The following is an 18,237-nucleotide window of genomic DNA, read 5'->3' as shown; positions in this document are numbered from 1 at the left end:
TTCCTCAGATGAGGCTCATATCCTTTCCCGCATGATGATCCTAGGGAGCTTGCAGAGGAAGCCTTGACTCCATCTCAACAACTAAATTCTCAGTTGCTTAACATGGCAACTGGCGCAGTATTTTAACATCTTGCCTGCAGCAACGCTGAGAACCTAAGGCCTTGGTATTTTGGATAGAATGAGATGAACAGGGTACAAGTGATGGCATGTGTACTCCCTATGATTGAAATATCCCTTTACAAATCCATTTATGCCACCACCTTCCACAGGAGTATTAAGAGCTGAAACAAAATGATGGGAGAACTAATTTCCAGGAATTGTGGAAAGAAGAACTTACCTAAAACAGAAAGGTTTCTGGAGCTATAAGAATAAGTTATTCCTCATTGCAACAGCTACTCCGGAGGGAATTCTGCACCACTGCATGTTCCCTTACAGATTTCTTTGCTTCCCTGCAGAAAGTGACGGCGCAGCAAAGGGAAGCTACATGAGGTTGGGGTGGGAGCCTGGAGATGTGCATGGATGTAGTTTGGGGGTACACTGCCCCCCCAACAGAAGTGAGGCATGGCGGGGGCACACACGCAGAGCTGCCCGACTGAAAGAGGGTGCCACTTGGCTCTGCTGACTTTGCAGCTGGACGCCACCTCCTGGATTCCAGTGCCTGTCGTGCTCCCCTTCTATGTGAAGGGAGCCATCCTGTTTTCTGTACAACAGTGAGTCCCCGTGGTGGGGCAGGGCAATGGGGATAGGATGGGGCTGAGAAAAAAGAGGCAGTGGTGAAGGAAGGGGATGGGATTGGGGAGGGGATGGGCAGGGGACAGTGGGGAAGAGGGATGGGATGGGGAAGAAAAGAGGAAAGAGGATTTGAAGGGGGAGGTGAACAGGAGCCCAGCATGCGGCATCCCCTTGGCAGCAGCTGCAGCTAGGGCTCCCCCATTAAATAGGCCCATAGACCCCCCCATCCTTCGGAGCCCCAACTTTCCTGCACCTATACCATCCCATGAGCCCTCCGGATACCCACCCCATTGAGCGCAAACCAGCTGCAACTGGCCCCTACCTCCCCTGTACCTGAATCCCACTACTGAGCCCCCCACACCCCGATGCCCCTGCTGAGCCTCAACCACCTTCACCTGGACCCCTCTGCAGAGTCCCATTGTCCTGCACCCAGAACCCCACCATGAGCCTCTGTACATCCACATCCCCCACTGAGCTACCTGCACAAGACTGACCCACACAGAACCTCTAGCCCCACATGTGGATCCCCCCCACACTAAGCTCCTCTACACTTGGATCCAGCTGGGCTGAGTCTGCCTGCCCACACTTGGTGTGCCTAGCACAGAGAGGCAGGGCCCCAGTGTGTTTCTGGGGCAGATCTTGCCCTTGCACTGAGTCAGGGTTTGGTGCAGCCTCGCTGCCATGTCTCTGTTCCGTAGGGATGGGGGGCTACACGGTGATCTCCCACCTCCATGCAGCTAGTGGCCTGTGCGCCCCACTGCTATGCTGGAGCCTCCACATTTATTTATTGACAAATAAAATTTTCAGAATTTTGCAGAATTTTTAAACAGTGCACAGAATTTGTAGTTTTTTGGAGCAGAATTTTTAGTATTTTTGGCACAGAATTCCCTCAAGAGTAAACAGCAGTGTGGTTTTTGTATGGATAGAGGAACTAATTCCAAACCTGGTCTTTTTGAGGCAGTGGTAACTAGAAAGGCCAGCCACAGGTTTAATCTGTCACTCTAATTAATCTTGACACCTGATGATCATCAGATGAGGAGAGAGAGAGATCTCTGCCTAAAGACTATCACTAGGGCTGTTACGCCCTTTTCTGTGGTGTTTGGTTATAGGATTCCAATCAGCCATCCTAGAGTAGAAACTCTAGAGTAGCTAAGATCACCAGAACTGTGGTGGTTGCTATTATTTATATTCTTTATATTATTTATTGGGAGGCCTAGGCCCCATTGCGTAGGGCACTGCACAAACAAGAGGCAGTTTGTTTGTACAAAGTGTTTGCTGTTTCCCCTTGCACCAGAAATATAAATTTGACCAGATCAGTAACTGAAATTTCTGGGTTGAGTTCTGCCTGCATATCAAAGAAGTACTGATGAGGCCAACTGAAAAACTCTGTTAAACCACACTTCTCTTCCATTAACCGGCTGTTAATGTAGGTCATCAGGTCTGTATGAAGGAGTCCCTGCTTTAAGTGGTCTGGTGTTCTCTGCAGGTGCAATGGAGGTTTGTTGGTTGTCTATTAAGTCTGAAGTGCCTTCTGGGCCACTGGAGGAGTAGGAGAAGGATTTCAGCTCTCTCTTCCCCTTCCCAGGACATTATTTCCACTGCTGAGGAGAAGCTGTGACCTCTGTTTATTCCCTAGTTTTGGAAGGATATAGACACTCCTGCTTCAGCAATAAGCCAGCCTCTAATGGGAGGTAGGAGGAGACTTCTCCTGTGAGCACCATGACTGCTCTCTACATGGTTTCTTCCACCTTCTTCTGAAGTAACTTGTACTGGTACTGTCATAAACATGACAATGGACTCGATGGACCCACTGGTCCGAACCCATGTGGCCATGTCTCTGTTTTTGTTCAGATATGCACAGTTAGATCTGTAGAAGTGAATAATACAAGTTGCTGCCTTACAAAGGGGGCACTTGATTTTGCTTTTTTCAGTCCCAAACTCTCTGAAGTTTGCAAGACTTTCCCCTGAGACGGTTGTGAGGGGGGTCCCCTCTCTGTGGGAATCCTCACACTCCTGGTTGAGCTTCTCATGGTGGAATCATGGCTTCTGGCAGGGGTTGAGGCCTCACATGCCTGCCTGACTCAAAGCCGACCCCCTGGTAGTGAGAAGGCCAATAGCTTGTGGTAGCCAGGCATAGCTCACTCTCTCCAGCCTGTGCCCTGGCAATGTGAGGGTTGATGGCTTGTGGCATCAGGGCATAGCTTGCTCTCTCAAGCCCATATCACATCATAGTAAGGTTTGACGGCTTGGGGAGGCAGGAGGGCACAGTTTGTTCTCTGAAGCTCCCAGAAAGCTGCCTCTTGGACCTGGCTCAATGCTTGCAGGGCTTCTCTGCTTCTGCAGTGGGAAGCAGACACAGCCCACTTGAGAAGTGCTGTACTGGAGAAGACAGAAGAGTAAAACCTCAGTAGTCCATTGATTCCTCACCTCAGGAGAGGGGAAGAGGTGCTTGAAGCTTAAATGAAGTCAGTACTGCATGAAAACAAATAAGAATTAAAGTTATAAAACAAATGGTCTGAAGAAACTGAACTGACATCTTGTTCCACTCCTGGAGGCAGAAAAATTCAGTGGACTGAGCTAAAAGACAAAGCATAGTCTCAGAGCCCCCAACAACAACACTGGATTGCCGCTGAATTCCACAGGTGGGAGGCATTATCCACTAGTGATGAGCGAGGAAAGGAGCTGTGCCACCACAAAAATGACTATGGAATGGTTTTCCAGAAGCAACTGGAATGCCCACAGCCCTCTGCACCTTCACAATGAAATTTAACAACCGCTTGAAACTTGCCATCATGAGCCTAATTCATTCCTAGTGTAAACCCACTGATTTCCCTATAACAGAGTTACATCAGGGATTAATTTGTTTCATTATGGCTATGGCACCATCAGAATGGCTATATGATTCCCAAGCAGAGTTTTGTCTGAGGTGAAAACTGGCTGCAGGAAACCATCCTAGGCCTTCAAAGCAGAATGCTAAAGAAAATTAATCTGTTTATCTGTATGAACATTAATAAACAAAGTTGATTAAAAAATTGAAGTATTTTGACGTTAAGAGTTAACACAAAGGATTCATATTTCCCTTTTATTAGCCTGGAGGTTTATTTCAGGTAAGTTTCCAGGATGTCTGCGGCCCTCTGGGCGCTATAGCCCTGGAAGTGAACAGAAATCCTGAGGAGGTGCACATTCTCTGAGGATGCCACCCAGGGCTTGTCTGGCTGCTACACCTGTTGCTTCCCTTTGTACAGAGACTATGCCCTGGTCTACACTAGGACTTTAGGTCGAATTTAGCAGCGTTAAATCGAAGTAAACCTGCACCCGTCCACACAATGAAGCCCTTTATTTCGACTTAAAGGGCTCTTAAAATCGATTTCCTTATTCCACCCCTGACAAGTGGATTAGCGCTTAAATCGGCCTTGCCGGGTCGAATTTGGGGTACTGTGGACACAACTCGACAGTATTGGCCTCCGGGGGCTATCCCAGAGTGCTCCATTGTGACCGCTCTGGACAGCACTCTCAACTCAGATGCACTGGCCAGGTAGACAGGAAAAGAACTGCGAGCTTTTGAATCTCATTTCCTGTTTGGCCAGCGTGGCAAGCTGCAGGTGACCATGCAGAGCTCATCAGCAGAGGTGACCATGATGGAGTCCCAGAATCGCAAAAGAGCTCCAGCAAGGGCTGAACGGGAGGTACGGGATCTGATCACTGTATGGGGAGAGGAATCTGTGCTATCAGAACTCCGTTCCAGTTTTCGAAATGCCAAAACCTTTATCAAAATCTCCCAGGACATGAAGGACAGAGGCCATAACAGGGACCCGAAGCAGTGCCGCGTGAAACTTAAGGAGCTGAGGCAAGCCTACCAGAAAACCAGAGAGGCGAATGGCCACTCCGGATCAGAGCCCCAAACATGCGGCTTCTATGACGAGCTGCATGCCATTTTAGGGAGTTCAGCCACCACTACCCCAGCCGTGTTGTTTGACTCCTTCAATGGAGATGGAGGCAACGCGGAAGCAGGTTTTGGGGACGAAGAAGATGATGATGAGGTTGTAGATAGCTCACAGCAAGCAAGCGGAGAAACCGCTTTTCCCGACAGCCAGGAACTGTTTCTCACCCTGGACCTGGAGCCAGTACCCCCGAACCCACCCAAGGCTGCCTCCTGGACCCGGCAGGCGGAGAAGGGACCGCCGGTGAGTGTACCTTTTAAAATACTATACATGGTTTAAAAGCAAGCATATGAAAGGATTACTTTGCCCTGGCATTCGCAGCTCTCCTGGATGTACTCCCAAACCCTTTGCAAAAGGTTTCTGGGGAGGGCAGCCTTATTGCGTCCTTCATGGTAGGACGCTTTACTACTCCACGCCAGTAACACGTACTCGGGAATCATTGTACGACAAAGCATTGCAGTGTATGTTTGCTGGCGTTCAAACAACATCTGTTCTTTATCTTTCTGTGTTATCCTCAGGAGAGTGAGATATCATTCATTGTCACCTGGTTGAAATAGGGTGCTTTTCTTCAGGGGACACTCACAGGAGCCCGTTCCTGCTGGGCTGTTTGCCTGTGGCTGAACAGGAATGTTCCCCGCTGTTAGCCACGGGGAGGGGGGTGGGTTGAGGGGGTAGCCACGTGGTGGGGGGAGGCAAAATGCGACCTTGTAATGAAAGCACGTGTGCTATGTATGTAATGTTAACAGCAAGGTTTACCCTGAAAGAGTGTAGCCACTGTTTTATAAAATGTGTCTTTTTAAATACCGCTGTCCCTTTTTTTTTCTCCACCAGCTGCATGTGTTTCAATGATTACAGGATCTTCTCCTTCCCAGAGGCTAGTGAAGATTAGAAAAATAAAAAAACACACTTGTGATGAAATGTTCTCTGAGCTCATGCTGTCCTCCCACACTGACAGAGCACAGACGAATGCATGGAGGCAAATAATGTCAGAGTGCAGGAAAGCACAAAATGACCGGGAGGAGAGGTGGCGGGCTGAAGAGAGTAAGTGGCGGGCTGAAGAGAGGGCTGAAGTTCAAATGTGGCGGCAGCGTGATGAGAGGAGGCAGGATTCAATGCTGAGGCTGCTGGAGGATCAAACCAGTATGCTCCAGTGTATGGCTGAGCTGCAGCAAAGGCAGCTGGAGCACAGACTGCCACTACAGCCCCTGTGTAACCAACTGCCCTCCTCCCCAAGTTCCATAGCCTCCTCACCCCGACACCCAAGAACGCGGTGGGGGGGGGGCCACCGGCCAACCAGCCACTCCGCCACAGAGGATTGCCCCCAAAAAAGAAGGCTGTCATTCAATAAATTTTAAAGTTGTAAACTTTTAAAGTGCTGTGTGGCATTTTCCTTCCCTCCTCCACCACACCTCCTGGGCTACCTTGGTAGTCATCCCCCTATTTGTTTGATGAATGAATAAAGAATGCATGAATGTGAAGCAACAATGACTTTACTGCCTCTGCAAGCAATGATCAAAGGGAGAGGGGAGGGTGGTTAGCTTACAGGGAAGTAGAGTGAACCAAGGGGCGGGGGGTTTCATCAAGGAGAAACAAAGAGAACTTTCACACCATAGCCTGGCCAGTCATGAAACTGGTTTACAAAGCTTCTCTGATGCGTACCGCGCCCTCCTGTACTCTTCTAACCGCCCTGGTGTCTGGCTGCGCGTAACCAGCAGCCAGGCGATTTGCCTCAACCTCCCACCCCACCATAAATGTCTCCCACTTACTCTCAGAGATATTGTGGAGCACACAACAAGCAGTAATAACAGTGGGAATATTGATTTCACTGAGGTCTAAGCGAGTCAGTAAACTGCGCCAGCGTGCCTTTAAACGTCCAAATGCACATCCTACCACCATTCTGCACTTGCTCAGCCTGTAGTTGAACAGCTCCTGACTACTGTCCAGGCTGCTTGTGTACGGCTTCATGAGCTACGGCATTAAGGGGTCGGCTGGGTCCCCAAGGATACATATAGGCATTTCAACGTCCCCAACAGTTATTTTCTGGTCTGGGAATAAAGTCCCTTCCTGCAGCTTTTGAAACAGACCAGAGTTCCTGAAGATGCGAGCGTCATATACCTTTCCCGGCCATCCCACGTTGATGTTGGTGAAACGTCCCTTGTGATCCACCAGAGCTTGCAGCACTATTGAAAAGTACCCCTTGCGGTTTATGTACTCGCCGGCTTGGTGCTCCGGTGCCAAGATAGGGATATGGGTTCCGTCTATGGCCCCACCACAGTTAGGGAATCCCATTGCAGCAAAGCCATCCACTATGACCTGCACATTTCCCAGGGTCACTACCCTTGATATCAGCAGATCTTTGATTGCGTGGGCTACTTGCATCACAGCAGCCCCCACAGTAGATTTGCCCACTCCAAATTGATTCCCAACTGACCGGTAGCTGTCTGGCATTGCAAGCTTCCACAGGGCTATCGCCACTCGCTTCTCAACTGTGAGGGTTGCTCTCATCTTGGTATTCATGCGCTTCAGGGCAGGGGAAAGCAAGTCACAAAGTTCCATGAAAGTGCCCTTACGCATGCGAAAGTTTCGCAGCCACTGGGAATCGTCCCAGACCTGCAACACTATGCGGTCCCACCAGTCTGTGCTTGTCTCCCGAGCCCAGAATTGGCATTCCACAGCACGAACCTGCCCCATTAGCACCATGATGCATGCATTGGCAGGGCCCACGCTTTCAGAGAAATCTGTGTCCATGTCCTGATCACTCGCGTGACTGCGCTGATGTCGCCTCCTCGCCCGGTATCGCTCTGCCAGGTTCTGGCGCTGCATATACTGCTGGATAACGCGTGTGGTGTTTAATGTGCTCCTAATTGCCAAAGTGAGCTGAGCGGCCTTCATGCTTGCCTTGGTATGGCATTCGCACAGAAAAAAGGCGCGGAATGATTGTCTGCCGTTGCTCTGACGGAGGGAGGGGCGACTGACGACACGGCTTACAGGGTTGGCTTCAGGGAGCTAAAATCAACAAAGGGGGTGGCTTTACATCAAGGAGTATTTCAGGCAGGACTTCACGGAGGGTTCCAATAAGAAATGGTGCACCTAAGTTAGTGTTCTTATTGGAACAAGGAGGTTAGTCTGGCCTCTGATTGATACATGGCTAGATTTACCTCGCTGCACCTTCTCTGTGAGTGACTACAGTGTGACCTAGAGGAATAAGTCCCCTAGACAGGGGAGGGGGGGAAGCAAATGAGTACAAAACAAATCTGGTCTATTTCTTGTTTTGATCCACTCCATCTACCTTTTACATCTTTGGCTGGCAGCAGACGGTTCAGAAGGACTGCATGCCATCCACATCTCATGGCTGCTCGGCAGAAGATGGTACAATACGACTGCTAGCCATCCTCATCTCTTGCCTGCCCGGCAGAAGATGGTACAGTACGACTGCTAGCAATCCGTATCGCCTGCCTGCTCACCATAAGACGGTTCAATAGGACTGACTGCAAGACTAAAGAGAATGACCTGGTCAAGTCACTCCAAATTTAGTCCCTGCGCCCATGTCTGCCCAGGCGCTCCTGGCCGACGTGGCCAGGAGCACCTCTGACATGACGAGGATGGCTACCAGTCGTACTGCACCGTCTGCTGCCAGAAGGCAATGGGTTGCTGCTACCGTGTAGCAATGCCATACCGTGTCTGCCAGCACCCAGCAGACATACGGTGACGGTTACCTGAGCGGGCTCCATGCTTGCTGTGGTATGGCGTCTGCACAGGTAACTCAGGAAAAAAGACGCGAAACGATTGTCTGCCCTTGCTTTCACGGAGGGAGGGAGGGAACGGGGGCCTGACGATATGTACCACCCGCGACAATGTTTTAGCCCCATCAGGCATTGGGATCTCAACCCAGAATTCCAATGGGCAGCGGAGACTGCGGGAACTGTGGGATAGCTATCCTCAGTGCAACGCTCCGGAAGTCGACTCTAGCCTCGGTACTGTGGAAGCACTCCGCCGAGTTAATGCACTTAATGAACTTAGAGCATTTTCTGTGGGGACACACACACACTCGAATATATAAAACCGATTTCTAAAAAACCGACTTCTATAAATTCGACCTAATTCCATAGTGTAGACATACCCTATGACTCTGGCCCCTAAATGGAGCATGGGGGAATCACTTTATGGAGGGACTGCCTAATAATTGTCTCAGTGAGGTGTCCAAATACTTCCCCGGCTGACTGATGTCCAGAGAGTCTCTCCAGGCCACACAGGCTGTAGAATACTGTTCTCATTTTACAGCTCTGAAATGGAGCTGTCAGCCAGAGAGCAGAGAATGGGAACAAGATCATGTATATCAGAAGGGAGGGTATTGCTAAGAGTATCCCAGCAACATGCTCATTTCCCAGAAGATTGCTGGCCTATACCCCATCCCCAGCCCTTCTGTCTACTAGAGGTTCATGGAAGTTACTATAACCCTAACACTGCACTAATCTCACCATGACCTATAAGGATGTAGAAGAGAACCAGGTTTAGGGCTGTTTGGGATTGCTCTCTGCTCCCCACTTCTTTCCAAGCATGGAGTGAGTTGCCTCCACCATCCTTTACACATCAGATCTGACAGTCTTCAGGGTGAGTCAGCTAAGTGAACAGCCAGGTTATGTGACCCTCTGAATCTTAGTTGACACTTATGGCCACATAAACTGGATTAGATAGGCTACAGATAGATTATGTGCTTCCCAGCTGCTGTCTGTTTCTAGTAATTTTCTTCTTTACTCCAGTGCATATTTCCAGTTATTTCCCAAGGCATTGGTATTGTATACAAATTATCCATATCCTGATTTCAGGCCCTTTTACCTCATTTTGCCCTTTGTCTTTCCTACTGAAATATGCAAATCACATCTATGAGATGCAGCATTAGGTTACTAACTCAGTGTATTTTCTAGTTTATTTATCAGTTATTGCTTCTGGGTTAACTTTGTCGGTATAATTCTCATACAAAATTCCAATATAAAAGTTTTGCTTCCTTTGAGTTTTTATTCTGTGAGTAGGTCATAGGGGAAAGCATTTCACATTGCTGAATACTTACTTCAGAATCAGTAATGCTTTCTTTTAAAAACATTCATATGCTGGATTACTCTCCGAATTACTGAGAATACACTGCAACTCCAAATTGTTGGAAGATAAAGAATATGAAATTCCATTCCTGTGCCTTATTAATCCAAAAGGCAAAAAGCACTAATGAAGGCAGCTAAAAAGTATTAAAAGCTTAAAAGTTCACAATGCTTTTTCCCCCTTTAAATACTGTACAATTGTGGCTGAAATAATCAATAGGATGTGATACTGATCTGACTGACAGCCAGAGAGTCTTTTCATACCTTCTGACACGGGGTGGTAGTCTTCTCCAGAGGTGGCAGAGCCATCCTTTGTGTGAACCCTCACAATGGAAACCTTTGACGTGTCTCCCAGACGAAGCACTGGAATTTTTACAACCACCAGCTGTCCTGTATCTTTTGGTTCACTGACACTAAATTTGGTCTCACCAAACTTAATAATGGCCTCTGTAATAACAGAAAAAAGTGTTTAATAGTGTGCACAAAAGAGCTTTTCAATACCAAAGTCAAAATGATATTTGTAGGGTCAAAAATAACTCCTCACTGTCTGCATGATCTCTGATCCTTATCAGGGTTTCATTTTGTTCGCCAATAGAAGCACCATAGGAGGAATCACTTCTTGGAGTGCCAAGAACCAGACGAAGCTCCTCCTCTTCTTCATGGAGAGAGTCGTCCACAAGTATGAGGGTGCAAGGTTTCTCAGTCTCACCTGGAATCATCATGCAGAAAGTAACATTATTCAGAACTTAAAATTGTTTCTAGATGTATTACAGGCATTTCTCTCAAGCTTTAGGACCCACAAGTCAATTCTATCGGTCACAGTACCTATACTGGCCCTATCTAAGTAAAAAACGAATGAAAGTAATAGCAATAGCAGCAGCAAAAACATTTTTATTTACTATAATAGTAAGACTGGGTATTTACATAGTTGTACAGCTAATATCTCACAACGCCTGTGAGACGTAGAAGAGTATTATCCTCATTTTCAGAGGTGGAAAATGAGGAACAGGAAGGTTCAAGACCAAATTTTAAAGAACAGTCTCTAATTTTGGGTACTTTAATTTACGGCAGCCCAATTGATTTTCCTATCACTCTCAGTTCCCACTGATGCCCATGGGAGAAGTGGATTCTTATCACCTTGGAAGATCGGTAGCAACATGTCTATAGTTGAACAATCAGAAAACAATGTGCATAAAATTAGTCTATTCAAGCCCATTTAGAGCAGTGGCTCTCAACCTTTCCAGACTCAACTCCTTATCAGGAGTCTGATAGTTTGATAGTAACCCAAGTTTTCCACCTCACTTAAAACCTACTTGCTTACAAAAACAGACATAAAAATACAAAAGTGTAACAGCACACTATTACTGAAAAATTGCGTACTTTCTCACTTTTACCATATAATTATAAAATAAATCAATTAGAATATAAATATTGTACTTACATTTCAGTGTATAGTATATGGATCAGTATAAACAAGTCATTGTCTGTATGAAATTTTAGTTTGTACTGACTTCACTGGTACTTTTTCTGTAGACTGTTGTAAAACTAGGTATCCCTGCCCATCTTGGCTAATAGCCATTGATGGACCTATCCTCCATGAATTTATCTAGTTCTTCTTTGAACCCTGTTATAGTCTTGGACTTCACAACATCCTCTGGCAAGGAGTTCCACAGGTTGACTGTGTGTCCCTAGCCTCTGTTTGCCAGAAGCTGGGAATGAGCGACAGAGAATGGACCACTTAATGATTACCTGTTCTGTGCATTCCCTCTGGGGCACCTGGCATTGGCCACTGTTGGAAGACAGGATACTGGGCTAGATAGACCTTTGGTCTGACCCAGTATGGCCGTTCTTATGTTATCTTCCTTTAGTTGTCTCTTTTCCAAGCTGAAAAGTCCCAGTCTTATTAACCTCTCCTCATATGGAAGCTGTTTCATACCCCTAATCATTTTTGTTGACTTTTTCAGAACCTTTTGCAATTACAATATATCTTTTCTGAGACGGGGCAATCACATCTGCACTCAGTATTCAAGATGTGGGCGTACCGTGGATTTATACAGAGGCAATATGATATTTTCTGTTTTACAAGCTATTCTTTCTTAATGATTCCTAACATTTTGTTAGCTTTTTTGACTGCTGCTGCACAATGAGTGGATGTCTTCAGAGAACTATCCACAATGATTCCAATATCTCTTTCTTGAGTCGTAACAGCTAATTCAGACCCCATCATTTTATATGTATAGTTGGGATTATGTTTTCCAATGTGCATTACTTTGCATTTATCAATATTGAATTTCATCTGCCATTTTGTTGCCCAGTCACCCAGTTTTGTGAGATCCCTTCGTAACTCATCACAGTCTGCTTTGGACTTAACTATCTTGAGGAGTTTCGTATCATCTGCAAATTTTGCCACCTCATTGTTTACCCCTTTTTCCAGATCATTTATGAATATGTTGAATAGGACTGGTCCCAGTACAGACCCTTGGAGGACATCACTATTTACCTCTTTCCATTCTGAAAACTGACCATTTATTCCTACCCTTTGTTTCCTACATTTTAACAAAAAGAAAAGGAGTACTTGTGGCACTTTAGAGACTAACCAATTTATTTGAGCATAAGCTTTTGTGAGCTACAGCTCACTTCATCGGATGCATACTGTGGAAAATACAGAAGATATTTGTTTTTATACACACAAATCATGAAAAAATGGGTCTTTATCACTACAAAAGGTTTTCTCTTCCCCCACCCCACTCTCCTGCTGCTAATAGCTTATGTAAAGTGATCACCCTCCTTACAATGTGTATGATAATCAAGGTGGGCCATTTCCAGCACAAATCCAGGTTTTCTCCCCCCCCCACACATCACCCCCACCCCCCCCAAACAAACCCACTCTCCTGTTGGTAATAGCTTATCTAAAGTGATCACTCTCCTTACAATGTGTATGATAATCAAGATGGGCCATTTCCAGCACAAATCTAGGGTTTAACAAGAACGTCTGAGGAAGGGGGAGGGGGGTTAGGAAAACAAGGGGAAATAAGTTACCTTGCATAATGACTTAGCCACTCCCAGTCTCTATTCAAGCCTAAGTTAATTGTATCCAATTTACAAATGAATTCCAATTCAGCAGTCTCTCCCTGGAGTCTGGATTTGAAGTTTTTCTGTTGTAATATCGCAACTTTCATGTCTGTAATCGCGTGACCAGAGAGACTGAAGTGTTCTCCGACTGGTTTATGAATGTTATAGTTCTTGACATCTGATTTGTGTCCATTTATTCTTTTACGTAGAGACTGCCGAGTTTGACTTATGTACATGGCAGAGGGGCATTGCTGGCACATGATGGCATATATCACAAATTGTATGATAATCAAGGTGGGCCATTTGTGCTGGAAATGGCCCACCTTGATTATCATACACATTGTAAGGAGAGTGATCACTTTAGATAAGCTATTACCAACAGGAGAGTGGGTTTGTTTGGGGGGGGTGGGATGTGTGTGGGGGGGAGAAAACCTGGATTTGTGCTGGAAATGGCCCACCTTGATTATCATACACATTGTAAGGAGAGTGATCACTTTACATAAGCTATTACCAGCAGGAGAGTGGGGTGGGGGGAGAGAAAACCTTTTGTAGTGATAAAGACCCATTTTTTTCATGATTTGTGTGTATAAAAACAAACATCTTCTGTCTTTTCCACAGTATGCATCCGATGAAGTGAGCCATAGCTCACAAAAGCTTATGCTCAAATAAATTGGTTAGTCTCTAAGGTGCCACAAGTACTCCTTTTCTTTTTGCGAATACAGACTAACACGGCTGTTACTCTGAAACCTATCTTTTAACAGTTACTCATCCATTAGAGGACCTTCCCTCTTATTCCATAAGAGGGAAGGTCCTCTGCATCATAAGATTTACATATAGTGGAAAAAACTTGTTCAGGGCTTGGAAAAAAAAACAGAAGTTAAAAATGTCGAGCATATAAAAATGAGGACACAAGAAACTGTTCTCCAGTCAAGCAAAAGGAGGTTTGGATTGATAACCACCAAGAGGGACTCAAGCAATTTTTCCCTCAAAGGAGAAGTAATACCCAATTTTCTCATGTTCCTTCTTTGGGTTCAATATTTTGAGTCACCCAGGCAGACTGAGAAAGAAGAAATAAGCAGGAAGGAGGAGAAACATCAGACAGCAATAATTAATTTAGCTGTGTTATGCAATGTTAAAGGGTGTTTACCCATTCCAGCGACAGATAGCTGGATTTGCTGATGGTCTGCCTAATGGGGCCAGAACTTCTGGGGGTTTCCTCTGTGATATCACCTGCTATCCAGATCTGCCTGCAGCAAAGCAATGGGATCCATCTGTAAGGATGAGTGGTTGCGTCTTAGCAAAAAGATATCCCTTGTGTCTCTATAGATGATCCCCCTCGAGTTCAGGATTAAGGCAGGATGGTGTGAGGAATATTGTCTCTGCTCACGCTCTACCTATTCTGTAGAGAGAGAGCTTTGTTCCCCCAAGCAGTCTCTATGTCCCTTGCTATGAGAAAAAAACTCACATGATTTAAAGCAAAACCAACTCTGACAGAATAAAGGATTCTAACAAAGAACTGTAGCTTACCAGGAAGGAAAGTGATGATGGAATTGTCAGTGTTCGGACGTTCTTCAAAGTCCATCATTACCTGGGCTGAACCCTGCCGACTATAGCAGCGCACTGTAGATGTGTAGTGGATATCCCCGCTCCTATATATCATGGCAGAAATCTCTTCATCATTTTCGTTGACAATGTACATAGGTTCTTTAAACTGCATCTTAGGCACTAGACAGACACATACAAAGGAAGGAATAAAATATCCAGAATGATCAATTCCTATAGCCACTGCTTTTAAGATAATGGTGTTATGTGCCATGTTATATATGCTTATGATATGGCAGACTCCTCACCAGGTAGCAACTGATTTATTTAGCACATTTCCCACAATTCAAAGAGTGAAATCTTGGCCTGACTGATGTCAATGGAAAAATGTCCACTGACTTCAGTGGGTCCAAGATTTCACCACAATTGCTTTACAAAACTACAAGCTATGGCCCTGATTTTGATCTCACACTGGTATAAATCAGGAATATTACAACTTATGTCTATAAAATTACAACTAGCAAATGTAAAACTAATATAAATGTATTTATCTTCAGGCCTTATGTACATTTTCTACATTCCCCATGGTTTTAGGAAAATAAGTGAGAAATTATAGCCAGCCGAAAGTGTATGTAGACCGGTAAGTGCCCAGAAATTTTATAATGACCACAAGTGGTCAGGAGCCCGATTTTACACCTCATCCAAAAGATCACAACTTCAGCAACTTTAGTGTTTCCAAACACCATGCCTGGACATTAGTTCCATATGGACTCAGAAGGAAGAATATAATCTATTGCATTGCAAGCATCATTTTTCTTCCTGTGAAAATAATTAATACTTACAGTCAGAGACTGAGTCATTGATGAAGATGGTAGCTTTGCTTGGTTCTCCAAGGATAGCATTTGTGGGCATTCGCAGCACAAGCTCAAACCTCTCAATTCCTTCTAATACTGGCTGTCCAAGGTCATCCAGAATGATCACACGGAAAGTCTGCATGTTGACTCCAGGGGCAAAATCCAAATTACGACTGATGCCTACGTAGTCTACCCCAGCTACACAAAGAAACAACTGAAGACATTGATGGAACTGTTTTTCACAGCATTTAGTTAAAGAAAATAAGGGATCTAAAGTCAGGAAGTTGATGATAGTAACTCATAAAAATGTAATTATCTCTTTCTTTTATTGTCAATAAGTACTTTTTACTTTATCATTTAAAACTCTCTAGAACTTTTGCAGCCATGCAAAGCAAAAAGCTTCTTACCTAGAAGGGATTTGGAGCAGGCCTGATTCTAATCTCACTTACCATGTTGAAAATCAGGAATAACACCATTTAAGTGAATGGAGCTATATTGATGTAAAACTTTTGTAAGTGAGACGCAAACTATAGTTTGGGACCAACCAAAGCGTTCTGGGAGAAACTATTTAACAGTTTATCCAGTGAGGGAAGACCAAAAACACAGTCTGGCTGTAAACTCCTATAATGCTGTTATGCTTTTCTGGAACAAAAAGGCATTCAATATTTAGGGTGAGGTAAACCCAACAGATCATATCAAATAATAGTTAAGAAATGAAGTAAATGGACATTCTTTCTAGACATCTTAATAATCTCATTTTCCAAGAGAAAGCACAAAAATGTGGAAAGGCATACTAATAATAAACCCAGACTTTAAGTCTTCCTGTCATGGGCATCATAACAAGAAGGCTTATGACAACTAAGAGTATTTTAAAATTATATCAGTAACTAAACACTAATGTCTGTTCATGCTCAATGTAACCATCTAGGAAAAATATCTGGACTCTTCATGACTTCTCCACATCAAAAGAACACTTTAGCATAAAATGCCATGTTTTAGAAACAGACTAAGTACAGTATGTCTCCAGCTCCAGATACCAATTTAGAACTTGATCCTTTCAGCATGTGGATGAAGGCTCTGAGGGTATGTCTGCATGTGGAGCCAGGGGTATGACTCCCAGCTCACATAGACCTACTCACATGAACTCTCCTGGAGCTGGCACACTAAAAACATTGGTGAGCTGGGGTAGTATGGGCAGTGGGTGAGCGGCGGCATGGGCTAGTTGTGCTGAGTACCTACCTACCTACCTAACTGGCCCCCTGGGTATGTACTCGGGGCAACTAGCCTGTGGTGCCACTCACAGCTGCCTGTACTGCCACACCTGCACTATCATTTTTAGTCTGCTAACTCTCCTCGAATTAGCACATGAGCGTGTGTCTGTGTGAGCCGGGAATCATTCCCCTAGCTCCAAGGGTAGACACAGACTAAGTATAATAAGCTGAGGACAGAAAGAACTGTAGGCTGGCGGGCTGGCAAGAACTCTGTGCCTAACATGTATTGGGAGGCAATGAGCAACTGAATGTGAGAGATAATAGTTTGTGGGAACCACTGGAAGGCTGAAGCTCATAATTTGCCCTTGCTTCCATTTCCGTCTAAGAGCGGCTCTTAAACACATTTGAATAAGCCCTTACTTCATGTTAGCAGTAGGAATAACTGTGATATCTAAAAATGGGCTGCGTGCATCTCAAATGGATTATGGGAAGTGCTGAGCAGCTTCAATGTTTAATTAAATTCATGGTAGCTGAGGGCAGCCAGCACCTTCTAGGATAAAGCCCATGGTTTCCATTCGTCAGTTTTCATTTCAACACCTGTCCATGCCCCTTCTCTGCTCCTTATCATGCTCACTTTTCCCCTTACTAGCATGCAGTTCAGTGTGGGCACAGAGGTCTCCTCATACTTCTGAACATCACACACTATGGAGAAGCCTCCGTTCGAAGGTTCAGAGCAAACACCAAGTGTGGCATGCCTAGCCTTGTGGCTCTCTGAGCCACTTCTGGGCCTAAACCAGAAGTCTTCAGGATTGAATCCACACTGGATGTACCAGTGCTCCATGTTAAGACATATTAAGGAAAAATGACACAAGAGCGAAATGATCACTCACCCTCTGCAGTTATTGGTTCAGTTTTGCGAGACCTCACTGTAACAGTAGCAGCTTTGGACAAATCAGTTCCAGTTCTCCAGACATGCACCTCAACAAAGCCAGCACTCTCATCAACATAGTATTCAACATCTCCAAAGTAGAAGGCTGGTTCTGGTAAAAAGGTTAAAGTAATTTAAAATTATTAAAGTTTGCTTCTTACCAGAGAACCTACTTTTAAGCATATATAAAAAAATTAAAAATAAATAAAAGAGGAAGGATGGTCCAGTGGTTAAGGTCAGGGACTCGGCAGTCTAGGGTTCAATTCCCTGTTCCACCTCTGTGATCTTGAGACGTCTCTCTGTCCCTCAGTTCTCCATCTGTAAAATGGGGATGGCAACATTTCTCTACTTCAAAGGGGGACTGTGAAGATGAATACATTAATGATTATAAGGCGCTCAGACAAATGTGAATGTAAGTATGGTAGGCAGACAGAAACAAAAGAAGGAAAACAACATAACGTAGAAAAATATACCAGATGGACTGTCCTCATAAAGCCTGCAAAACACAAACCACAGTTGACCTACCTAGACACTTCTTCAAATTTCTTATAAAACTCCACCTCTTCCACCAAGTCTAAATCTACTGGTCAGATCTAGGTGCAACTCTTTCTTTTTAATTGATCTGCATCTGTTCATGCCTTTGATAAGGTCTTCCTCCTAAGTGATTTTGTTCTTTGTTTTCAGTTAGGATATTTTATTTACATGCTGTGTTCTTTATGGTGCACATATTTATGGTCCTATAGAAGTAAATAAAATATTAAATAGACTCCACTAGTTGTCATTCATTGTAGACACTTTCATTAGTGTTGGAGAAACCTAATGCTCTTACAGATTCTCCCCTCCACTATATTTAGTCTTGGAAGG

At 44.9% G+C, this 18,237-nt stretch overlaps 1 protein-coding gene across 1 annotated transcript in view; it reads right to left on the bottom strand.

Annotated features, from left to right (window-relative positions):
• The window catches only part of FREM2 (FRAS1 related extracellular matrix 2), a 210,521-nt gene that overhangs the window by 45,353 nt on the left and 146,931 nt on the right, over positions 1 to 18,237 (bottom strand). The window contains exons 7-11 of the mRNA XM_077806636.1: positions 17,336 to 17,485; positions 15,223 to 15,432; positions 14,366 to 14,563; positions 10,311 to 10,475; positions 10,031 to 10,213 (exon numbers count right to left, since the gene is read on the bottom strand). Coding sequence (XP_077662762.1) covers positions 10,031 to 10,213; positions 10,311 to 10,475; positions 14,366 to 14,563; positions 15,223 to 15,432; positions 17,336 to 17,485 — 906 coding nt within the window. The remainder of the gene's footprint in view (positions 1 to 10,030; positions 10,214 to 10,310; positions 10,476 to 14,365; positions 14,564 to 15,222; positions 15,433 to 17,335; positions 17,486 to 18,237) is intronic.

Source organism: Eretmochelys imbricata, chromosome 1 (genome assembly GCF_965152235.1).
Source record: "Eretmochelys imbricata isolate rEreImb1 chromosome 1, rEreImb1.hap1, whole genome shotgun sequence".
Lineage (NCBI taxonomy): Eukaryota > Metazoa > Chordata > Testudines > Cheloniidae > Eretmochelys > Eretmochelys imbricata.
This window is presented reverse-complemented; position numbering and strand designations above follow the sequence as displayed.